The sequence below is a fragment of the Chinchilla lanigera genome, unplaced genomic scaffold, assembly GCF_000276665.1.
Source record: "Chinchilla lanigera isolate Chin_1 unplaced genomic scaffold, ChiLan1.0 scaffold00010, whole genome shotgun sequence".
NCBI classification, from domain to species: domain Eukaryota; kingdom Metazoa; phylum Chordata; class Mammalia; order Rodentia; family Chinchillidae; genus Chinchilla; species Chinchilla lanigera.
The window spans coordinates 6022179-6037342 of NW_004955411.1; the positions used below are offsets into that span (position 1 = coordinate 6022179).

A 15164-nucleotide genomic window follows, 5' to 3' on the forward strand; every position below is an offset into this window, starting at 1 on the left:
GACGACAAAGCCACACTCATTGCTTAAAGCAATGCTCTTGCCTTGAGAATACGGCACAGCCTCATCTGGAAGTCCCGTTTACACTTTAGGCCCTGCCTCAGACCCTCCAATGGGGCATTTTGGGGCAGGGTCTGAGAATTTTGCAGTAGTTGTAATGATTTCCCTGGTGGAGCTAATTCTGCTAGAGTGGGGATTACATTTGAGAACTAATTTCTATTGAATTTGTTTAATAATGTTGATTTTTATGCTGTTGAGGGTTTCACATTAACACTACTTTCTGTTTATTCCCCTCATTCCATTTCCCATACAATGATCACTTTTTTATTTTAAAAATAAAAGGAGGAAAACATTAACAGACAGACAACCTTTTACAAAATAGCAAAAGAGCAGTACAGACAATACAGAGTTACAAACAAAGTGGTAGGAAATTAACAATGCTGGTTGTATTACATATTGATATCTTCAAAGTGGCTTCTCATGAAAACAGATAGAGACATGCAATATTGATCAGTCAAGGACTCACTGACAGTTTCTTTCAGCAAAGAAATAGAAGACAGTAGATCAACTATGTTAGCTATCCTGTATGTACATACATACAAAATTTTTCCTTCTTTCCCTTCTCTTTTTCCCACATCCCAGTTGCCCGTTACCCTTGAGCGTTTTCCTATCATTTCACAATGTCTATCATACTCAGAATTTATATTAACTCTTTCAGGTTTTACACTAGTGAGATAATGCGGTGCTTGCACATGCAGGTCTGATTTATTTCACTTATGAGTCCCATACAATGATCTTGTTGAACTTTGAAACGAAATGAAACCTTGTAATCTAAGACACAAAAATAAGCATTTTCAGAACTCACCACCAGATGGCACTAGAGCCCCATAAGCTTGGTTTGTTGACCGTTGTGAGCCATACTCTGCAAAACGGTAACTAAGGATCAGGCTTCTCCAAGTCCCTGGAAGACATTCACCTTTTACTTTTTTCTTTTAACTTTTCACTTAAATCCAAGTAGGATGGGAAGAATTGAGATGCTCTGCTTTTTACGTATGGACGCTGTGTGTGTGTGTGTGTGTGTGTGTGTCTGTGTGTGTGTGTTCACCCCCAACCTCATCCTTTTCTCCTGTTTTTCGAAATGAGTCTTCATACCTACAGCGTTCTGGACAGCGTATCAGAAGCGTGAGAAGAGGGCTTGAGTCTGCGCTTCACTTTTATTGATTCAGTATTTTTTTTTGTGAACCTCCGGTCAGTAAAGACTCAAAAACCATCGAATGAAGAAGTGAGAACGCTTCAGCGGTGCAGAGGGAGCTAGCATTCCAGCTGGCTCTAAATGCCGGAGTTATTGAAGCTGAAATAGCGGAGGTTAATTGCATTTACTCTGAACAGGTTGATGCTCACAGAGGCCTTCCCTTCTGAGCGTTCCCTTCTGAGCGTTCCTCCAGTCCCTCACTCCTCTGGAAGCCTCTGCCTGTGCCAGGCAGGGCAGTCTCTAGAGCGGGTTCTCCTGAGCGCATAGCCCTGCCCAGCCAGCGTCACTCTGTCCGTCACTCCTCCATGTGTTTAGGCTGCGCATCAGTATGCAGTGCTTAAATAATACTCTGAACACAGACTGTATACATCCATGGTTGAAAGTTTGGAAAACAAAAATAGAGATAAAAAATCATAGTACTCAATGCCGAGAGATAATGCCTGTTAACGTATTTGGTCTATATATTACCTTTTTCCTGATATGCTTTTATGTATATATTATATACATAAACATATATACATTTATGTATATATACATAATCATATATATATACATAGATATCCAAAACACGTATACAAATATATATGTTAGTGTGTTAAACCTTAGATTGGGATTACATATTACATATTATATGTGTAACATATAATGCCTTTTCATCCAATGGCATAGATTGAATATTTCCCAAATTCATTAAATACCCTGGCGAAAGTGATTAATAATGGCTTTCCTGTTCTACTCTGGCTTCTAGAAGGAAACAGCACAGACAGGGCACCTTATCAAGGACAGATATTTATTTTTCACAGTTCTGGAGGCCGGCAAGCCCAGTACCGAGGCTCTGGCAGATCCGTTTCCCTGCTCACAGATAGCACCTCCTCACTGTGTCCTCACGCGGTGGCAGAGAGGAGGGTTCTCCTGGAGCCTGATTTCTAAGGACACGAATCTCTTTCCCGAGGCTCAACCCTCACAGCCCAATCGCTCCTCCAACGGCCGCACCTCCTACGGCCATCACCGTGGGAATTAGGAATTCAGCATGCGGGTTGCAGGGGACACCAACTTTCAGACCATAGCAGTGGGCCTGTAATATTCCATCTCAAGCTGTGTTGCAATTTATTGGACCCACTCGTACGAACGTCAGGGCTGGGCAGGAAGCGTCTTTGTAGAGGGAAACTGCGTAAGAACACAGTTAGTTAGAAGGGCCTTGTTTTAGCCGGAGGTACTGGGTGGGGCAGAAACTATGCATCAGGAAACACTGACTTTTTGTCTGAAGAGGCACGTGGGATTAGAAAAAACGGAGTTCTCCTTCAACTCGTCAGAACCAGAGCTGCGGTGGCTGAGATTGCTTGTTGCTCTGGATCTTCGTACTCTCAGAATCAGCGCTGAGTGAAGGGAGGATGCTCTTAAAGAATCCTAATATTTCTGCTGTACCTTTTCCGCTGGGGCAGGAGAGGCACACCCAGCACTTAGGAGCATGGGTTCATAGCTGGAAGCAAGCGTGGTGAGCTGGTCTTATGAAATGGAGCTGCAGTCTATTTGGATTGGCACGTGGCTACTGTGGTGAATGTTTGTTTTTGTCACGCTGCAGCTCTGTGCCCATGGGAGGAACAGAAGACGCCGGGCCGGCCCAGGTGACAGCACAAAGACTGCAGAAGACAGGTCCACCGTTGGGAGGACACTTTCGCATCCACTTGTCTAACACAGTGATTCCTGGTAAAGGCGCAGCGGGGGGAGGAGCACTTCTTGTTTGCACGTTTAGGGGCGCTCTCAGGCAGACACCCCCCTACGAAGTTGTCGGCTAGGGTGGCACTTTTAAATTTATTTCATTTTCCAGTATCTGAAAATGGTCTTCTTCAAATTAAAGATCTGGAAAGGGATTTGTATATTTATAATCCCAGTCTTTAAGTTTTGTACATTTGGATGTTGAATGGAGTAGGTTTCTGGGACTGTCACAATAAATTATGACAAAATTAGAGACACAAAGGACAGAAATTTACCCCTTTCCAGTTCCGGAGCCCAGTAGACCATAATCAAGTTGCTGGGGAGGCCACACTCCCTCCAACAGGCCGTAGGGAGGGACTCGCTTCCTGCCTCTTCTGGCTCCTGGCTTATCCTGGTATCTTGTGCCCGTGGCCGCATTAGTCCACCCACTCCCTCTGTCCTTTGTGAAATGTTTTCTGACTCTCTTGTAAGGATATATTTGATTAACCTAGGGCCTACCTGGATAACACGGGATAGACTCCTCCCAAGATCCTTAACTACATCTTTTGCCACCTATGGAAGTAGTCATTCTTTTACCTTGTGAGGGAACACTCGTGTGTTCTGGGGATGAGGACATAGGCATATCTCTCGGGACCACCATTTAACCAGTGACACTGAGGTTTGCCCCAAGGCCACATGAAAAGCTGACAACAGGGGTCTGAATCTGAGTGTGTGTGTGTGAATCTCATGTCTGTCCTCTTCTCTCTAAGGTTTTCTAGACTAAGATCATTGGTTGCGGTCCTCAGAGTTAAACTAGAGGGTGACATCTTATGCTGCTGACGGCAGTGGTTTCCACAGATGCAGAAAGGGATTGCAAACTGAAATTAGCTTAGTGTTTTCAAAGCTTCAAGAATACACATTTTTCACAAAGTACTGTACAAGGGGTAGAAGTGACAACAACATGTTACTTATTTGACAGAAACATCGCAGAATCAGAAAAGGGGCTCAGGGGAACTGAGGTGCGGTTGTATACAGGTTGGTCTGTGGTCCAAGGCCTCGCTCCCTTGCAGACAGACTGGGCTTCGGAGATCTTTTTGGGTGGGAGAGGCAGAGGGGTGTTTTTATGATAATAGAGACATTTAGAATAAGTCAAAGGCCCTGCAGCTTTTGGAGTCTGATAAATGAGCAAGTGTCAGTGTGCCCTGCCTCTCAGAAGCCCTTCACTGGCTGCGTGTCTCTTCTCGCGAACGAGATAGACGATCCAAAGCCTTCTGCCTACCAAGCTTTACTGCCAAAGTTCCACATCATTGCGTACAAAACGCATCGAGGAAAGTCAGCCTCACCTGGCCTTTTGAGACGGCGATGACCCAAATGATGTCTAACTATGGAAAAGTGTCTTTTAAATGATGAGACTTTTGTTGGCTTTGCCGAAATGTAGGGGTACTTTATTAACCTTTCAGGGCAGTGTGAAATTCAAGAAGGCAGCTCTGGAGTGGAGAAAGCAACGTGGGTTTTAATCTAAACCTGCTGTGCTGGCTCTGCCAGCTTTGGAATACCATTATGTTTCATTTTCTTCATCTTTAAAGCAGGCGCGAGGGTACCCAAGTGACCCACCTCGCAGGGTTGCTCGAGTAGCTAATGAAATGGAAACTTTTGGTAAAGCATGAAGCAGGGTTCAAACACAGAGCTTTGTTTTTGCTCTGTGGGCATGTGGAATGGGGAAGCAGGTGGTTGGGCTTAAAGGAAATTCTAATAGAGAAGCCAAAGTTAAATGCCAACATTCCTCAGCTGGGTTGGTTAAGTTTTATGGGTGTCAGCTGCTGTATGCCTCCATGCTCCTTGTGAAAAGGGGCCAACTTTTTTCTCTTCATAGGGCCGGCTAAATTTTTCCAGGGAAAAGCCAGATTTAATTAGACTTTCACATTTTGAGTGGACAGTTGAGATGGTACTGTCTGACATACTGTTTTCTCTGCTTGTGCTGTGGTGTGGCACTGCGGACAGGGTGTTACAGCGAAAAGAAGTGGGCATCTGCTGGTATTTGCCTCAGGGCAAAAGGGAACTAGGGCTGAAGGTTCTCTTGAAGTTATGTTTTGACCTTGACAGTCTCCTTCAAGCAGACAACCTGGTTTTTATTCTTTTATCCCTGATGAGACTCTGCACGGTGGATTAATTAGTACTTTGTGTTTTCTGTAATAAAATTTTCCTTCACAGATGTCCCTGTGCACGTGTCCGCTGGTCACCTTCACAAGCTCTTACAGGACAGTGCTGATGACTTTACATCCAGATACCTCAATGTCAGTGACTTCACTGTCAAGGAGGGTCGAAACTCTTGCTATGAACGTGTATGGACCCTTTCCTGGTCCACCCAAACTGGGGACTTGCCCAGTTTTATCGAGGTATGTATGCTGTTCCTTTGAGAAGACCATACAGATTTGGCACCCTGGAGAAATCTTGTGAAAAGAAAAGCAGAATTATATGAATGAAAACTCTCATGGATGATTCATTTTGTAGGCATACTTGAGTAGGGGAAATTTATGATCTTTCTCTCTGGAAGTGTTCAGCACACGTTTTGCACCTCCTTCTCCTGACAGAGCAGTTTCATCTCATGTTTCCTTTCCTAACTCTGTGTGTGTAGAGAAGTTTTTGGTCAGTGTCCACCACGCAGTCACTCCACATCTGTTATCGGGTAATTTAAGCAGATGTGATTGACTTAGCTGATCATGGAGGCAGATGGAATACCAGAAGGAAGTTTAGAAAAGGATTTGCTGTCTTCGGGTAATGACAAAACCAGATGCTCTTGCATATTTAAGGCCTTTAAGAAGAATCCAATGATCATCTAGCATTTGATTATTATAAAATGAGACCCAAAATGAAATTTTATCCCATTTATATGGTATTATGGGTCATCTGCTCTTCAAACAGAATCCTAGGGTGGAGATGGAGGAAGTACGGGAGTCTTTGCTGTTACCTCAAAGCAATGTTTTCTCACATTTTATTTTAATATGTTTGATGGAAAATATATAAAATAGAGAAGCATAGGAAGCAAAATAGCTCACGACTTAGAAGACTGGTATGTTGTGTTGCTCCTTGCCTTTCCACTTGTAAATCAGTATGCTGCTAATTTCCCGGTGCCTCCTTTAGCTATTACTTACCGCTAGTTCTCTAGGTTTCCATCTTTGTCACTTTCGATTTTACTTTCTAGCTCTCTGACTTATTTCAAGCACAGTGTGCAAAAGCCATATCACTTATTTTAACCAAGACTAGATTTAGGTCTCAGGACAGTTTGCCACAAATGTACCCATCCCAGGTCTCTGATCAGAATCTTACGGGGGTGAATCCCACTGTGGCCATCCGCGTGGTGTATGATGGAGGAGTTTTCCTTGGACCCATATTTGGAGACATGTTGGCTACTGCTCACCAGCATACTCAGGTGAGTGGACAAGCCCCAAAGGGCAGGCACCAGCTTCTCAGTTTGAGAATCTCACTGATTTGAATGTGCGCCAATGACTTAGATCCCAAGGGTCCTTTTTCTACCTGGTAGAATAGGGGCAATTTTGGTTGTCCCTCTTCCTAACTTTCACAGGGTATGTAAAACGCTATGAAAAAAAAATCCATGCTTTGTCACCAGAATATTCTATATTAATTATTGATGCTATTATTATGGTGCAAAAACTAGGGAACCTCTATAGCCAAATAGGATTTGTGCTTCCACACAGTGGCATCGGAAAGTCCACGGGAAAAGTCAACTCCTTTTGTCTTTAAAAGGCCTTTTCCATCTGTTCATCATTTCTATTACAAGCTATCTGATTTTAATTTGAGAGAAATTTAAAGTGTCAAAAATGTAAGGAACACTACTTTTTAGTTAATGACTGACACATGGGTGCTCAAACTGAGAACTGGCAATTGTCAGTGTCATGATATAGCTATACTTTCTACTCTTTATGAAAAATAAAACTATGAATAAATTGAAGTGTTATTTATTTTCTAAGCTATTCAACTATCTCTTTCTTTTGTAAAGAAACACTCTCATAAATATCATGTATGTGTTTTAATCCATTTTTACTTTTACTTTTTATTTTTTATTTTTAAAAACTGGAGGAGTACATAAAATCTGGAAGGTACAATAGATATTATGAAAGGGAAAGAAACTGCTCAAAAGGAAAGAACAAACTTGGATCAGGGAAAGGACAAAGGAAAGAAAGAAGGGAAAATATATATATACACAAGATAGTTAAGATAATTGTATTGCTAATTTCTGTTGGTTTCTTGAAAGGAACAGTGAATGCTTAATTGTTTTGATCAATTTTGCATGTGTATATCTGGTAATCTGAGCAACTACTTTGAGGATAACAATATGCAATCCATTTTTATCTGTAGATAATCAATTGAGTTGTGTATTTTTCACATTCCTCATTTCTGAGTATTGTTTGAGACAATATTAGTTCTAGTAAAAAGAAAAGACATACAGTGTTTTCTTAGGGATTTGTTATTTTAAAACAAAAAGTCCCAAATCAGACATCCAGACACACTTTGTTTGTTAGCTATGTGCTCAAGCAGTGACGATGAAGAAAAGTCCCTCTTTGATTGGGCTTCACCAGTGACAGAAGGGTGTTTCAAGGTGATAGTGAAAATACAGTGGAATTGACTTAGTTGAAAATAGAGGGATGAATGGACTTTGTGCAGTTTAAGTTTATAAAATTTACTTCTAGATGACAGAGAGGAAATTTACTACACTTTGTCATATTTGGCCATGTGTGGTGGCATGCACCCATAGTCCTGGCTACTTGAGGCAGAAGGGCCACTTGAGTTCAAGAATTTACGACCAGTTTGGGCAATGTAGTGAGATGCCAAGTCAAGTCAAGAAAAAAAAAGTCATACTTAAGTCATATTTAATTAATTACACAAATAGATTTTAGCATTTCTACTCCCATTTTAAGAAAGCTTAGCACGTTTTGAGTCATTCATTATAATTTAATGTTTATGACAGAAAAATAGAATAAGTGATAATAAGTGGATTATTACCACATTTTAGTCTGGGAAATCATCATAAACATTTTATGGCTGCCCTTTGTGTGTGTGAAGTCCATGCATTTGCTTTTAATTCTTTTGCTTTTTTTTTTTAGGTGGTTGTGCGAGTGAATGACGTACCAGCCCAATGTGTGGGTTCCTGTTCTTTCCAGTACCTCCCAGGGTCAACTCCCAGGGTTCATTCCATGTGGTATTCTCTTGGTATGATTTGTGATGTAGCTCTGATCGTCAATTTTAGATTCAGTGATTTTGTTAGAGACTATGAAGGTGGTGATGGGTGGATAGAAGATGCAATAGTTCTTTAAGCAGAGCTTGAATGATACAGCAGAAAGTGCATTGTTTGTTCCACTAAGAGATATGATTATTATTTGAAATGGGCGTAGGTGGGTTTTTTGATGACTTTAAGTGTTTCATTTTCTTTGTCCTTTATTTTGAAGTATTCTTGATTTTGATTCTCTCTTTCTTTCCCAATGACCTCTTATTAGTAGTTTGAGAAAATTTAAGATGGAGGCTATGGACTACAATAATAAATGCAGTGTCCAACATTTGAGTCAGCATCTAACTCCCTGAATTTTGGGGAGAAAAGGTGACAGAGATCAAATGCTTGATGTGAGAGTATGATCTCTTAAGTGGAATTATATCACTGAGAGATGATTTTGTTTCTAAATTTCTTTCTTCTTTTTAGATGGTGACACCAACCTACTGGTTTATATTACTGGAACTGGTTTATCCGGTGATTCCAAGACCTTACAGGTTATGGTGAACAGAACAAGTTGCAAAATTATTTTCTCAAACCAAACGGTTGTGGTGTGTCAGGCAGACCTGCTACCAGTGGGCGTGCATCAGGTCTTGGTGTTGGTGAGACCCTCTGGTCTAGCTGTCAATGCCAGCGGAGAAGACCTCCTCCTATACCTGGAACCCAGGCTGGCCTCTGTGGAGCCTTCCAGAGCTGCAGAGATTGGTAATCTGGGAGAGGGCTGTACAAGATGTCTGACCTTCTGAATATAATGTTCTTGCCTGTATGCACAGACTCCAAAGCTCTTTGTTTTCTGTTTCTTCTAATAGGGAATAGCCATTTGAGCCCTGAGTTGAACTCTTTTGTCATGTAAAAGACTATGGTTTGGCTGGTGGTGTCAGGCACACTGGGTGAGGGTGTCAAACACGCTGTCTATTGGGCCAGCGAAGATGGTGCTAGACTGAGAGTTAGGATGTGTCCCTGGTCTTGGTCCTACTGCAAGTCACACATGTGAACTTAGACATTTCAGTTACTTCTATGGAGCTTAATTTCTTAAAAATAATAATGATAACACCAACAGTATCATTTATTGTGTACCTCTTCAAAGTAGCCCCATATCCTAAATACTTAAAGCTGCCTAAAGATGGAATTATTGTCCCCATGTTTTTCTGGTGAGATAAGGCTGGCTGGCTCTCAGAGGAAGGTGACTTACCTAGAACTTCCTATGGGAGGAGCTGAACCTAGCATACCGCCAGAACCCTCTGATGCCAGGCCCAGGTTGCTTTTCGGTACCTCACTGTCTAACTTAGAGAGTGGCTTGGTGGTGCTTCCTTTATAGGGTCTGTAGCTTTGTGTGAGAATGAGCCAACGAATGGGAAAGTCCCTTTAAAAGTGAAAACATTGGATAAATGTGAAGTATCAGTCTTTCCCACTCACTGGGGGCTTTGTGCTTAGTTGGTCCTTCACAAATGCACATTAGCAGTGTACTGATGTGTGTTATATAACAATGATGTGCATTACTGATGTACACCGGGTGTTGGGTAACATGAAAACCCACTACTATCTGAGTAGTGGAGAATCCAGGGCAATAAACCTCATCCATATCACCACCACCCATGGGGTCTGAGTTGCATGAAAAATGAGATCTCTACATGACTTGCTCTTTCGTGAGGGACACATCCATCTTAACATAGCCCAGCTAGATTTTAAAAATCTCAGGAATACAGTACTCAAGCCTATGTTTGCTGGTGTATACATTTTGCAGCACAAATTTATTTCCTTAGTGCTTCAGATTTTTGTAATTGCTCTGGTCGCGAGAGACTTGGGGCTCAGAATCTATCAGTCACTGTACTCTGGTCACAAACTTAGTATTCACAGGAGCAGTTTGTCTCTCACACTAAAGTAAGAGTAGATCCTCTTAAAAGAAGGAATCATGTGGTCCCTCCCCACCTCATCTGCTTAGGAAACAGACTGAGCTCTTATTTCTCAGTGATTTAAGGAAGGAGCCTGATATGTGGTACTCAGAGTGAAAGATCAGACCCTGTATTAACCTGATTTGAGTTTAGGGCATCTAAGATTCTTCTTATGCAATTTATAGGTGGTTTAGTCTTCTTACAATGTGCCTTTTGCAATTCGGGCCACACTGACCTCCTTTAGGTCCTGGCACTAGATTGACGACATGACATGGTCACCTGTTTCCCCTACATGGAGTGCCTACAAAGGTAGGGAGGACATCAGTCCCACTTTTCCCTGGACTGAGGAGTTCCCAGGATGCAAACCTTTCAATTCTTGAAACCAGAATGCAGAACTTTAGTGGTCAAAATCAGTTCCAGGAAAATCAGACTGAATTGGTCATTTTCAGGATGTGGTGTACCAACAACCCCTAGCGAAAGGGTTTGAAGTTGTGGGAGGAGCATATGTCTTCCTCTTATATTTTAGCCAAGGATGGAAAACTCTGAGTAGACCTAATGCCAGGTGAGTACAAATTCTCTTCATTCAGATTAAGGAGAAGGGAGGAGGGAGAGGCTGTAACTGCTGTTTTCCTTGTACCTTGTTTAAAAGTTCCCTGTTAACTCTGCCACCTGCATAGACTCAACCAGTGTTCCTCACCCACCCCAGACTAATTGTACCACCTGTGCAGAGCCCTGTGCTGGGCATGGAAGACCCCAGTACATAATGTGGGCCTGAGCCAATAATGGCTGTGTCATTTCAATACATTTTACACACAAATAGTATTCTATTGTCTGGCTGTATCACACTTTGTTTATCCATTTATCTCATGATGTGTGTTGAGGGTGTTTCTACTTTTGGCTATTGTGATCATTTGTTTGTTTTTTTGGTCTTTTCGAGACAGGGTCAGTTCAGGCTGGCCTTAAGCTCACTTTGTAGCCCAGGCTGGCCTCAAACTTGCAATGATCCTCCTGCCTCAACCTCTCAAGTGCTGGGATTACAGGCATGTGCCACCATGCCCACCTACTTTTGGCTATTGTGAATAATACTACTTTGAATATTTATGTATGAAGATTTATGTGGATACAAGTGATAAAGCTATATATATCATAAGAAACTGGCAAATATCAACATAGAAAACAAAATAAAAAAGAGAAAATAGAATATTTGTTGCAGAAGCAAAATGCAACCCCAGACCTCCAGCCCACCCAGAACAAGCTGGGAACTCAAGGAGATAGATGAAACTAGAAATCAGACACTGGAACTTTCTGAAATGATAGCATCAGAAATGAAAAAAAAGTGAAAAGGCTATGGGAAAAATAATCTCTCAGGTAAAGAATGAAATGATGCTTAAAATCAAGATATTAGAGAAGACACAGATAAAAGAATAGATGAGCTTAGAAAAAGGATGGAAATAAAAAATCCCCAGCATAGGAAAGAAATGGAATCCATGAAACAGATCCAAATAGAAATCCAAGAGATTAAAACCTCCATTCAAAGTATATGCAACAAGTTGAATGAACGAGAGGATAGGATTTCAGATCTTGAAGATGGAATTGCGGCTAGTGATAATGAAGATAAAGATATCTTAAAATAGCAGGAGACTATCAAAAATCAATTCAACAGCTACAAGATAAAGCAAAGAAGAATAACATAAGATTGATTGGGGTCAATGAGAAAACTGGAGACAGCACAAATGACATAAAAATCTCTTCATACAAATAATGGCAGAAAACTTCCCAAGTGTGGATAAAGAATTTGACATATAAATAAATGGAGCATATAGAACTCCAAACAATCCTGACCAAAATGAAGCTACACCAAGACATATAATAATCAAGATTCCATAAATTCAGCACAAGAACAGAATATTAAAGGCTATTAAAGAAAAGAAACAGATCACCTATAAAGGAAAGCCTGTCAGAGGCATGGCAAACTTCTCCACACAAACTCTCAAGTTTAAATTCAAGAAGTAGTTGAGGAAAGAGAGAAAGAGTGTCTATAGAAAAGAATGGAAAGGAAAGGTAAGAAACCTAAACATTGAAAAAAGAAGGAAGAAAGAGGAAGAGAATGAAAAAGAAAAGAAGAGTTTGAAATATTTTAAGTCCTAAAAGAAAACAACATTCATCCCAGATTGATGTATTCTGCAAAGCTATCTTTCAAAATTAATGGAGAAATAAGATACTTCCATGACAAAGAACAACTGAAGAGATTTATGAATACCAAACCAAAGCTACAAAGAGAACTGAAAGATATTCTAGACAAAGATAAAAATGACTACAATTACAAGAATAACAACAGAAAGAAACCACCAGGCAGTGCAAGAGGAAAAAAGTAGGGAAACAACAAGAAAACACCATGACCAAGATAAGCAAATACATATCAGTTATAACTACTAATGTAAATGGCCTCAATTCACCAATCAAAAGAAGCAGACTGGTAGAGTGGGTCAAGAAACAAGACTCAACAATATGCTGTATACAAGAAACACATTTCACTCAAAAAGAAATTCATAGACTGAAAAATCAAAGGATGAAAACAATCTTCCATGTGACAGAAACCCAGAAAAAAGCAGGGGTAACTTTTCTGTTTGCAGGGAATCTGAAAGTCAAACTAAGAATGATCACAAGGAAGAAAGAAGGTCACTCCAACTACATACTTGTTAGGGGAAAACTTCAAGAGGAAGAGATAACAATCACAAATATACGTGCACCAAATACAGGTGCACTAAAGTATACAAGAAAATTATTAATAGACATGAAAAATCAAATAAGTAATAATACAATTTTAATGGGAAACCTCAATACTCCATTGTCACAAAGATATAGATAAACTAGACAAAAAAATCAGCAAAGAAATAACAGAGCTGAACCAAACCTGTGAACAAATGGACTTAGTAGATGCTTCCAGACTGTTCCACCTAAAATCATCAGAATACAAATTCTTCTCAGCTACACATGGAACATTCACTGAAATAGACCATAATCTAGCCCCAGAACATGCTTAAGTAGATGCAAAGGAATTGAAATTATCTCATGCGTATTATCTGACCACAGTGCAATGAAATTGGAAATTAATGACAAAAAGAACCACAAAAACTCTATAAACACATGCAAATTAGATAATAACCTCCTAAACAATCAATGGGTCACAAATTAAATAAAGAGGGCCGGGGATATAACTCAGTGGCACAGTGCCTACCTGGCAAGCACAAAGTCCTGAGTTCAATTCCTAGTACCAGAAAAAAGTAATAAAGGAACAAAGTAAACAATATCTAAAACTAAATGAGAATACAGATAAAACAAAGTGGAACTTATGGGACACAATGAAAACAGTCCTAGGAGGGAAATTTATAGAGGTGAATTCCCACATTAGGAAAACAGAATGAGCACAGATAAACAACTTAAAGTAACAACTCAAACTTCTAGAGAAAGAAGAGCAAAGCCCATAGAAGGGAGGAAGTTATAAAGATCAGAGCAGAAACTGACACAAGGGAGACCAAGAAAACAATAGAAAGATTAATGAGTCAAAGGGTTGGTTCCTTGAAAAAATAAATAAAATTGATAAGCCCCTAGTCAACCTTATGAAAACAGAAAAGACAAGACTCAAATTTGTGCACTGAGGAATGATAAAGTGAAGTCACTACAGATCCTATGATTCTTCAGATCATCAATACCAGCTTCAAAGATCTTTACTCTCATAGGATGGGAAACACAGAAGAAATGGGCAGATACCTAGATGTGTATGAATTACCAAAGCTGAATCCAGAAGATATAAAAATTCTCAATAACCCAATACCAGTTAATGAGATTGAAAATGTAATTAAAATCTTACCAACAAAGAAAAGCCCAGGTCCTGATGGATTAACTGTTGAATTCTACAAGAAATTTAGAGAAGATTTAATACCAATACTTGACAAACTCTTTAATGAAGTTGAAATGAAAGCAATACTCCCTAACTTATTACTGGAGGCAAGTAGGACCCCAATACCCAAACCAGAGGAAGAACCATCCAAAAAATGAGAACTATAGGCCAGTCTCCCTAATGAATATATGTGCAAAAATTCCCAATAAGATACTAACAAACAGAATTCAACAAATTATCAAGAAGACTATACACCATGACCTGCAGGGATTTATCCCAGGAATTCAGGGATGGTTTATCATACACAAATCCATAAATGTGATACACTATATCAACAGAGCCAAAGACAAAAATCATATGGTCATCTCATATGGTCTTCTTGATGAAGACCAGCACTCATTCATGATAAAAACCCTACAGAAAATTGGAATAGATGGTCTCTATCTGAATCTGATACAAATCAATGACCAATATCATACTAAATGGATGGAAAAGGAAAGCTTTCATTCTAAAATCAATATCAAGACAAAGATGTCCATTATCACCACTCCTTTTCAGTATAGCTCTGGAAATATTAGCCAGAGCAATTAGATGAGAGAGAAATAAAAGGGATAAAGATAGGCAAGGAAGAAGTTAAATTATCATTATTTACAGATGACATGATACTCTACATAGAAGACCCCAAAAACTCCACCAAAATACTCCTAGAATAACTAAATTCAGTTGCATGGATGGATACAAATTCAATTCCAAAGAAGCAATAGCATTGTTGTGCACAAACAACAAACTTACTGAGAGAGAAATTAAGGAAATTACACCCTTTGCAATAGCATCCAAAAAATGAAATACTTAGGAGTCAATCGAACAGAAGAATTAAAAGATCTATGCATTGAAAATTACAGTACTCTGAGAAAGGAGATCAAAGCCGGTATCAGAAAATGGGTAGGTATACCTTGCTCATGGATAGGAATAACCAACATTGTGCAAATAGCCATACTCTGAAAATTGTCGTACAGATTTAATGTAATCCCAATCAAAATGCTATTGGCATACCTCACAGAACTATAGACAATATTCCTAAAATTCCTTTGGAAACAGAAGAGGCCTAGAAGAGTGAAGGTGATCTGGGCAACAAAGGCAAGA

At 40.0% G+C, this 15164-nt stretch overlaps 1 protein-coding gene across 1 annotated transcript in view; it reads left to right on the top strand.

Moving 5' to 3' along the window:
* Positions 1-15164, top strand: part of Pkhd1 (polycystic kidney and hepatic disease 1 (autosomal recessive)) — a gene marked incomplete in the record, with an annotated part of 446270 nt that overhangs the window by 34079 nt on the left and 397027 nt on the right. Inside the window, 5 exon segments of the mRNA XM_013510899.1 lie at positions 2832-2956; positions 5156-5340; positions 6252-6374; positions 8068-8173; positions 8658-8933. Of these exon segments, the coding sequence (XP_013366353.1) occupies positions 2832-2956; positions 5156-5340; positions 6252-6374; positions 8068-8173; positions 8658-8933 (815 nt within the window).